At 39.3% G+C, this 10,764-nt stretch overlaps 1 protein-coding gene across 9 annotated transcripts in view; it reads left to right on the forward strand.

The window, feature by feature from the left end:
* Positions 1 to 3,602, forward strand: part of OSBPL3 (oxysterol binding protein like 3) — an 80,904-nt gene extending 77,302 nt beyond the window's left edge. For all 9 annotated transcript variants that reach the window (XM_032443186.2, XM_032443189.2, XM_015853789.3 and 6 more), the window contains one exon: positions 654 to 3,602. In XM_032443186.2, the coding sequence (XP_032299077.2) occupies positions 654 to 750 (97 nt within the window). In that variant the 3' untranslated portion in view covers positions 751 to 3,602. The remainder of the gene's footprint in view (positions 1 to 653) is intronic.
* The last annotated feature ends 7,162 nt before the right edge of the window (positions 3,603 to 10,764 follow it).

Here is a 10,764-nt window from a genome sequence, read left to right on the forward strand (position 1 = left end):
ACAGTAGTAATGAGGAGTGAGACTTGGAGAAACACAGAAATGTTGACAATAGATGCAAAAAGAAAAGGGCTTAGAGCTCTGCCTGTCAGATGAGCTGATGAGCTAAGGAAATGGAGGCACACTTTTCTTCCAGGAGGCTCAACAGACAGAAGAGAAGCAAGGTCTAATACTATGTTATTGTATACTCACAATGAGGATTGTAAATAAGGATGAGGATTTCAATCTTTATAATGAGGATTTAAAAGCTGAGATTATTGCTGTATGTTTAAATAACAGAATAAAAAATATTATTACTATGTAGTAAAAATGTGAACAAGTATTAGAGTAGATGTGAATTACGCATTTTGCTTTCCAGTAGTGATTTCTTCCTTCAATAAATCACAGGTTCTGGTTTAGTTAATAGATTAATTTGTTGTTGTTTTGTCAAAAATGTTGCACACTATGTTAAACAGACTGATATTTCCCCAAGACCCAAACGTACCAATTAAGTTCACCAAGCTATGTCTCCTTGTTTGAATGTATTGCTGAACTTCATTGCATCTGGTTTATGGGCTGGATTAGGTACCTGCACGTAGTATATTCTGTTATCACACAGCAAATACATAGATAATATAAGCTTTACATTTAAAAGAGAACTGTTTAATCTTTGATAGGAAATCCAAAGATGACTCCTGGGTGAGCAATGGAACCTACATGGACCTTAGAAAAGAACCGGGTTTTTCCAAATTGGACAATCCTGTCCTTTGGTGAAAGAGGAGCCAAGTGAAGATATCCCATGCTGTATTCCTGGATCTGATTTAAAAGAAGTATATATATATATATATTTATACACACATATAATATATGTGTGGGGAGTGTGTATGTGTGCAAGTGTGCATATCTCCAGAGTCGTGCTTAATTTAGAACCTGATAATTCATTTTCTCTACTCTGTTTCAATGATTGCTTGAATGTACAAATACCCTAACGTCTTTTTATAAAACATTTAATAAATAGCACTGAATGTTAACAAGTAGAGGGAAAAGAGGAGCTTTTACACTACTTTTCCAATGTGTAATAATGTCAGTTAAGAGTTAACTTATGCCTTATCGAGTTGCATTGAAGACAGTAGCATCAGCATCTCCTAGCTGTGCTGAGAAATGAGTGTCAAGCCTTAGTGACTCAGACTGTAAGTAGGCTTCCACAGTTGAGTGAGTAATTCAGCTGTCAATGGACTGGTCTAAATCGCTAAAACAGATTTTCAGCCAGTGCTGAAATCTGAGTATAATCTTTTGCTGCTTGTGGAAAAGATTTAAATAAGTTTTTCTTTCTATTAGCTTTCTTACTAGCATTATTGGACGGGGGAGTTCTGCAGTTACATCGGTGGATCAAGTCATAAACATAAGCTGCACCTGGCTAAAAGTAGTGCTAGAAATTCAGGAATCGCCAAAACTTTCCACTGAGAATCTTCCAGTTTATAGTCGCCAACAGGGCACGAGGAGGTCTTTTGTATATAATGTTTGAGCACTGTCTAGATGAAGCAGCTCTCTCTTTTTGCAGGAAGAAATACGTATACAGAGCACGAAATCCTGTGCTTCCATAGCTTCATTTGTTTTTATTAACCTAAAAACCGCAACAGTAAGACTTTTTAAAAAGTAAGAAAATTAACTGATTGTTTTAAGCTGGAAATTTTTTCTTAGTATTTTGATATTTTCTACCTCTTAAGAAATAAACGACATATTTAAGATCTTATATTTAAAAAACGACCATCTGCCTTATGGAGAAATGTATGGAATCGTTGATCTTCCTCTGTTTGTTTGTTATATTCAGATAAAGATTCAAGTGTCTTGCACTAAATCAGTTGCATCTCTTTCCTGTAATGTTATACATTTGGATAGATGTGCGAAAGCACGAAGTCGCTGATTAAAATATAACAGGAAAAAAAACGTAGCAGAAGTCTCGCTTTGAGTCAGGATTAGAGTGGTGGGCAGTATTTATTTTCCCATGAAATCACAATGCTGTGTTCATTAACAGAATAATTTGCATTCCTACCCATCCGTAGTTCAAGCCTGCCTCGTGATTCTTCAGATCTGTTGTGTGTGTCTGTGACTCTCTGACATCAACACAGATTTCAGGTTTAGATCCATGTCCACCACCACTCCCTTTCCTTACATATCATTTCAAAAAAGTAAACCCTGTCTACTTTAAACATTGTTTATGTGACTTATGACTGGAATAGTTGGACGATGCATGGATAAGGGTGACTGTTAGGAAAGCTTACAGCTTACTGTGCACTGCTTTGTTCTAAAGAAAACCCATTCAAATTGATCAGTGTAATACTTGTAACATGAAGTAAATACTATGAAAACTTCCATTTTAAACCAAATCTGTGGTATCAGCTTAGATGTACGTTTAAATTTTGCTTTCTGCTACCTTGACGCATCATTGTGTCACAGACAGATATGTGTTTTCTCACTATTACTTTGCCCAGGAACTCTGGGCTCACTATCATTTCTGTAATTTATCATCAAAAATGTTAGTATATTTTCTTATACTTACCGTGTCTTTTAAAAACTCAGCTAGCACTCCAACAGTTTGCAACAAGACGTGGTTCAAGACAGCATGAAAATAAAATCTGGGCTTTTATTTTCAGAAGGGAATCTTTAACCTTTGGGGACTGTTTGGCTTATCAAGGAAAATGCAGATCTCTTCATGACTCGAATCCTTCTTGTTTTATTCTTGTATTACCAAAACTTGACACAGAAATGAGTGGATATTTGTAATTATCCTTGTTGTTTGCAGTTACCATCTATAACTAATAATTACATGCATTTAGCAACAAAGAAGGGTAGGAGAAAGGAGAGGAAAAATGCTTTTAAGTAAAGGAGTAACACTGATGGTGGATGCATTGAACTTGCACATTGTTGTATTTGGCAGCTGTTGTGATTACTGTCTGATCTGACTGCTGGTTTTGCATTTTCTATGTATGGAGTGGGTTTCCCCATACTTTGTTGTATGAACTAGTAGTTAATAGCATTCGAAATAAAGGGATTAGGGGCAAAAAAAAAAAAAAAAAGCAAAGATAAAGAGCTGAAATGCATTAAAGTCTGTGGGTGATAAAACTATATTTCATTTTGATGTTTGAGTCATGAGTTTTGAGAAATCCAACTGGCGTTGTTTTCCTGTATCTTACAATCTGAAATGTCTAAAAGACACTTAAAGACAAGGAGCAGTAAGCTGGAAAGTGCCTTATAGAAAACATTGTTTCCTTTAGCAAAATTCCCATATCAAGTAGCAAACATCAGAATTTCACTACTTTTTAAAGTTAAATAATACCCAAGATTATGCTAGGCATTTTTTTTTTCCTTTGATAAAGAAAAATAGTTGCACGAGTAGGAGCTCCTTTTGTAAATCTGTGCTACACATCTGACAATCTGGTGTAACCAGTGGTGAATGATCCTCTGACCAGTGTTTCCAGCTGCAGTACGGTTGTCCCTGCCTATGTTTGTATGAAAGAATTGGGTTTAATCGCTAAGCTTATGTCAGTTGTATATTAAAAAGTGGAAAGAAATTGTCTTGATGTTATTTCTGTATAAAATATATATTAATCATTCACAAACTTTAATATACTCAATAGTTATTCTTGGTGAAATGTGAAATTTGGTTTTCCCCCAAAAAATTTTGTATGTTTTACAGTGCATAACTTCCATTCTCTTCCAGCAATGCACCAGGGGAGATCTGCTGTAGCAGAAATAAAGTATGAGGTGACTGACTGTTTTCTTTCCTGCACAGCAGTGATTCCCACACTGTTCCACTCAGTACACCACTGCCTCCTGTTTTAGACTGAGTGGAAGTACTGCGTGCCATTCATCATTGCATTCCTTTCTTAATCTTTACTCTCTGATATATGCTTTGTATTAATTGCCTGCAATAATCTATTTTTGGGGGTGCTTTTGAAATACAGATCCAGTCAAGTACTTAGTTTCTTCATACAGAGCTTGGATAACCTACATTTATGCATAACGTAGAGTCCTTTGAAGAATTTGAAGCAGGTTTGTGGTTTCTTTTGAGACTCAGCCCCTGGAGGAGATGGTGGTTGCAGACAGTCACCTTATTATTTGGCAGTTAACTGTTTAGTGTCCCTGCAAGAGTATCAGGCTGTTGAGGTGAGACCACTGGACAGAAAGGAGCACAATAAACATACAGCCGGGGGCAGCCTTGGGGGTGGGGAAAGGTTCTGTGCTGTTCTTAAATAAAACAATAAAGTCTCTGCCCTTTAATTACCCTCAGCTGTTTACACTGCTTTTAGGCCCCCTGACATCTAAAGGTCCTTATTCAATGTCCCATTTTCTCTATTAAAAAGCCTGGAAAGTAGTAGAACATCCCATTCTGACAAGCTTCTAAATGACAAAACGTAGTTACTTTTTTTCCCATAAGCATTGTGGCCTATTTCTGTACTTTTCCCTTGACTTTTGATGGGACTTTTCTTCATAGCGCCAGCCCTGGTGTCAGACCACAGCCTGGTAACTGTGCAGCTACATTTGCTCCTGCATTCTCCTACTTAATGTTTTTTGGATCTGCTTTTGTGTGAATCTGTTCAGTTATGTCTCCGGATGATCAGCAGTTCAGAGCAGAAAATTGTCAGCGTATCTTATTTTGTTCAGATTTTGTATGTAATTTATAGGAAGTGGGGGCGTGCTGAAGAGGAATCCAAACCCAGACTACCACACCTATGTAACAGTGAAGGGTGGAATCCATCTTCTCCACATAACTGAGTGCACCCTGCACAATCTGGAGATGGATGGTGCTACTCAAAGGAGCGATGCTAAACTGCAAGGCTCTTTAGATTAGGTATGTGTTCATCCAAGGATTTTGCCTCCTCCTTTCTATCTTCTAGCTACTGGTAGGTGCAGCTTAGTCCAGCAGCTGGAGTTGTTGAGGACTTCAAATCTCATCTGTCTTACCTATCGAAACTTAGTAAGTGCTGTAACTCATCACCAAACACAGTACTGTGCTGCTGAGTTCTTTGATGCTGTTCTTGCTGTGGTTTTTGAAAGCAATAAGAGAAATTTCCCACATACGTAGCTGCTGTATGTTAAAAACATAATTTAAATAATCCTTTTTCTTACATATACAAGTTGTTAGTTCGGTGTTACTACTGTATAAAACAAAACTGTATTACAACTTATGGGAAAGTTTTGGAGGTTGATCCACTAGAAATGCTGAGCTCTTTCACCTCCACATCTCTGGGGTGATGGTGAGAATATGTGATATTCCTGAGAGCTGTTTTTATGTTGAGTGTTTGACTTGTTCCAGTACTGGAAAAACATGCCACACGTATGAGGTATTACATACGCAATGCTGCTAAGTATTGACTTGTTGTATGTTTTGATAGGCATTAATGCTTTTGGGATGAAGGCAGTTATCTTCTGTGTTAGAGTCACCACCAGCTTTCAGATTTTTGAGAATATTTTCTGTATTCAGCATTGTTCCTGTTTCTGCTTCACTTACTGCAGAAATCTGTAATAACCTTAGAGCACTTTGATGCACAGTTTCATTCACATTTTTGTCTCAGTAACCAATGTAGTTGGATGTGAATAAATGGTTCTTGCAAAAGGCCACAGAGCACCCTCACTTTTTCCCAGGAGTTGTAAGCATCTTTCTTCAAAGGCTGGTAGTGACAGCTGAAACCAGGCGAGCTGCTGTAGCTTTTTGACTGTTTTTTAGCTGTGGTTTTTACACCTTCTAAAATAGCAAGTACAACAGAGATTCCACCTGCTGAAAGTCACTCTTGCAATCTGCCTAGTAGTTAACTCCAGCAGTTCTCCAGTAAGTTACCTGCATGCACATACACTTGCATGGCTATTGTACCAGACAGTGGAGCAGGAAAAATTCAATTACAGCGCTAAGTTGTAAGCAGTTTTTAGTAGACAGATGTGCAACACAAATGTTGTGTATTAGCATGAAAGTGCAAACCACAAACTGCACATTCTCCAGAAAACAACTTCTAAAATAAGGAAACAGACTGTTTGCTATTTAAAAGAAATAGCTGGAAGGAAACTATCGATGTGCTGTTTTCTCCCTCAGAGAATGGTGGTTTGGTACAACTCTGCTTGTCAGCTACATCTGACAGCCCCACCATGTTGTGTGAAATCCATCCATTTTGATTGTGTATCGAGGTTCTAATTTAAAACTTAACTCGTGTTGTCAGTGGAATTACTTCACTACCGATTAATTTTAGAGAGATCTAATCTGCTTTAATTGTACCTGAAACAGCTGGCATCTAGAGCAGGTCAATGTGTGTGTGGGGGGGGGGGGGGAGAGGAAAGAAAAACACCCATCAGCTTACAGAGTTAGTGATGGGTTTGTTCCCATTATGATAAAAGGGAGAGGAAGATGGCAAGGGATCCTTGTTTCTTATGCTCTTGAACATAAAAGACCTCAGGCAATAGAAACATCTCTCAGAGAAACAGATACAGGTGAACTCCTCGTGGTTGCCAAGTTCCCTCTTTGTGGTCAGTGCTTCTCGGACTGAGGGTGTTGTGCTTCACAGAAGTGTAAGGTGAACGTGGCTTATGCAGACCTGCATCCAACTGATGTTTCACCTCAGCTGTCTGTTCATTTACAGTAATCTCTACTTAAAAGTCAGTGCTTACCGCGAAACGATTCAAAGCACCACAGCGTGAGGAAAAACAATGACAGCTGGGCAAAGTTTGCTCTGCACAGTAACTGTCACATATTGGCTGCTTCTTCCCTTTTTTATAATGCCTTCATTACACTTCTTGCATACATTGCCTTCCATGCTCAATTTGTTGATACTTAGGCCCTTTTCCCCACTTCTAGTGCAAGGTATGTAGAAACTCATAGGGTCAGTCCAGGTTTTTAAGGATGTTAAAGCTACGCAGGTACCAAGTTCTGCTGTGTAGTTATGAACTTTTGTATTTGCTTACTTTGCTCCAAGGGAAATAATTGAAATTGCTGTGTGTAAACCTTCCTCTGAGATAAATCAAAGTTCCTCTGCTGAGTGGGGTATAGCAGAGTGTTGATTTAACTGAGAACTTGAGTCTTTGGATTCATTGATGTGTATTCTTGGAGGCTCTTGGAACAATGATAAAGTCCTGGAAGCTACGACATCACGTAGAAACGCATCAGCTGCAGTTCCTGTTTGTAATGTCACTGACTCAGGGAATTACTTGGCTTTCTCTATTAGGGTGCCGTCCCTCTTCAAGGATTTTGTTTAAGTGATAGCTCAGTTCCTGTTTTAACAAGATCAGCTGTCAGAACTGGAAAACATGTGGGGTTGTTTTGTTTTGTTTTGTTTTGCATAGTTAACGTTGCTTTTCTTTATGAAGAATTTATTTAATAAACTGTATTTCCTAAATTACAAACTTCTCGCTTTTTTTGTTTTCCTTCGTATGAAAAAAAAGCTCCATGATAAAAGCTGCCGTAAAACCACACTGAATTACTGCAGCACAAGCCTTGAAAAATCTTTTCCTTCTGAGATTTTATGAGGGTATGTCTGAAATGCACTGATTGCTGCCTAGAGAAAGGCAGATGAGGTAGGTTTATCAATGGATAAGAACCTGTCCAATAACTGAGAGAAAGATTTACTGTTTTGTTTACTGTTTGTTATCATCTCAGCTGTTGTCAAACTGGAGGTGGAGCGAAATTTAAGAGATCATCCTACTTGTATTAATTGTTTGCTGCCTGTACTTTGCCTGAAAAAGAGCACTGCAGTGGGTCAGTGAGGGCAAACCTGACTTTTTCTGTCTGAGTCCTGTAGGTAACAAGAGGTTGCAAGCATAGCTCATCCTTAGCTCAGGGATGTTATATTTTTACGTTCTGTGGGTATCAGAAATTAGGGAAGATGTGCCACATTGCACAAAAGGCCATGGTAGGAGCTCCGTTGTATTTTATGTAGCCACAAAGCTTCAGAAAACTGATGCTCATTTGAATGCTTTGTTCTCTGACACTGGCTCCAATATAGATGCCAACAGGAATGGCTTTGTTTGAAACAATGGGAGAAGGGACGAAGGGGAAGAGTATATATTGTTGAAATAAGATCCTCAGTACTGCAGTGTGCAGTCGTGAGATCCCAGCTGAAAGAATGACTGCAGTTCATGTGTTCACGGGACTGGCTGCTCATTGCTTCCCTTTGCGCTGCCATTTCCTCTCAGGACACAGCTGGCCTTCCTTCTCTCTTTCAACTTGCATTGCTCACACTGTTGTATATTTGTACTGGTGAAGCTGGACCGCAGCCACATAAAAGCCAAGTAAAGCCCGGCTCAAGCTGACTATGACCAATTCTGTAGAAGGGAAACGCATCCTTGGCTCCCAGTTACCAAGAAGATGGATCTGGGAATAAGAAAGTCATCCACCCCAGGTAACTTGCATCATCCCTTTCAGAAACTGCTCATCCAAGTCAGTGTGTCATTCAGACAAACAAGGGCAGTACAAGGAGCAAGGACACCAGTTTTTCCTGTGACAGAGCATAGAAAAATGTATTTTTAACAGAGAGCAGAGCAACACTATTTTATATCTGACTTCTTTTGCAGCACAATTAATATCTGGTCTACAATGTAGTTGTTATATAACAAATAGTCCCATCTCACCCCATTGTGGCAGTCTCACAGCTCCTCAAAACCCTGTGTTTTTTTTTTGCCATTTGCAGTCATCTCAGCACAGCCACTTCATATATGAGCCATGGCCTGCTTCAAAGCTCTCAAAACCAATTTCTCCACTTCCAGCTCTGTGGGTACTAAAAAATGCATTTACTTGATTCTTCTAGAGAGACGCCTTTGTATTTGCCCTGCAAAAGGAATGCTAGTCATAATTCAGTTCTGAAAGAGAGACCGAGCTGATGGTTAACACATAATGAGAATGAAGGTTAAGGAATTGCATAATAATTGGGAAATGTAACAAAGGAGCCGCAAAAAACAAGAGGCACAAAGTTTGTTTTAAATCATAATAAAGCTATAACTACAAACGTTGCGAGAGATGAAAACACCCATCTGGCGTTGTTCAATGAAATATTAATGTTAGCTCCTGGACATTTTGCAAGGTTTGACTACGGCTGTGCTCCAGTTGTGTTCCATTGTAATACAAACACCATCCGGACTGTTGCCTCGTGAGGAATTGCCTTTAACTCCTCTTGGTTTCCCAGTTCTGTCCTGAACTTTCTGTGTATGTGAACTGAGGGTCATGGCTCATTGTGCCTGGTGCTGATGGACTGATGGTTGGACCTGATGAGCTTAGAGGTCTCCTCCAACCTTTGATGATGACTGATGATTCTTCCACCCCCCATAGCAACTAATTTTAAGATCGTTTTTTCAATGATCTGAAAATGTAACAGTGGAACAATTGTTAACTGGAGTATAATTGATTAAATCAATGCATATCATGTAATCATTTAGAAGCAATTCCACTTAGCTGCAATTAATACTAGGTACTGCACAACTGTCCTTTCAATAGTGCTACGTGCTGCACAGTTATATTTTAAAGCAATGTATCTGTTCATGTAGATTAATGTAGAATAATGTGCTTTTAGAAGTACTGTGTATATGTAGGACCTGTGTAAATGTTTGGGGCTCTTGCACAGAATTGGATAGCCATTCCATTTGGTTTGCTTATGATCAAGTTCTGCTGAATAGTCTGAACAATACAACAGCCAGATGGTCTCTGATAAAACCTTAATGAGGCCAGATGGTTCATAATAAACTATTATGGAAAAAGAATTTTGAGGCACGCAAGAAACATCATCTATCCCTATATCTTCATTTACTGTTATTGTAAAAGAAGCAAAATTCTGTGGCCATCATCTAATCTACACTGTTAAGTTAGAACCACTTTGTGCATCTTCAAGCAAGCTGCTTCCCAAGTCATAGCTACAGATGTCACTAGATGATTTGTCAGATAACCACAAAGATCCTAGCCTACCTTTTCTACCATTTTTCTTAAGATGATGGGAAAATCATCAAATAATCACAAGGTTTTCACAGGAAGATGTTAAGAAAGTTTTAAAGTAAAGTCATGGCGGAGACAAGAAAGCTTTTACAGCAAGTGTCATGGGTTATCTCCAGTGCTTAAAGTGGGTGCCTTCCTGTTGCCTTCTTCAAGAGCTTCATGGGCAGCAGCTCACAGAAACAGGTGTAGAAATGCAGCCAAATGGCTTTGTGGCTACTGCTGATTGACCCAGTCCCTTCCAGCTGACTGAGTGAACTGACTGTCCCCCACTAAGCAGCATCCAGTAACTTGCTGTTAGTGGAGCCTGTCCCTGGCTGCTGGTGCTTTGCCAAGGGGCTGGTGACAGCTCTGCCAGCAGGAGAGTGAGAAAGCTGTTGTTTGCAGCAGGAAATGTTTCTCGGGACCGACTGGCACCAGTGAAAACTGTATAAACTACACAATTATGATCTAATGTCCAATATAAATGAGGCTGGTTGGTTGATTTGAAAGAAACAAAAAATCTGTTCAGGTCTTTTATTCTTGCACCAGGAAATGGGGGGGAACAATTTCACCCTTTCAATGGTGATTTGGCTTATGTTGCTGGACACCTTCAAAAGCAGTTGCTTTACCAACTGTCCTTTTCCCCCCACCCCCCCAAATGGAAGCCCAAAATAATTTCACACTTTATTCTCTGCATTTCCTCCACAGAACTGAAGCCAGCAGACCCCTTCCCAGCCAGCATGAGGGTTTAAATAAAGCCTGGCATACAGGAATACAGCAACAGAGAGCTCTGAACAACTCCTGACATTCCAGTGTAGAGGCTGGATTTAAGCAAGCACTCTCTA

The sequence above is a fragment of the Coturnix japonica genome, chromosome 2 (genome assembly GCF_054131305.1).
Source record: "Coturnix japonica strain WE chromosome 2, WE-NBRP24, whole genome shotgun sequence".
In the NCBI taxonomy this organism is placed as follows: domain Eukaryota; kingdom Metazoa; phylum Chordata; class Aves; order Galliformes; family Phasianidae; genus Coturnix; species Coturnix japonica.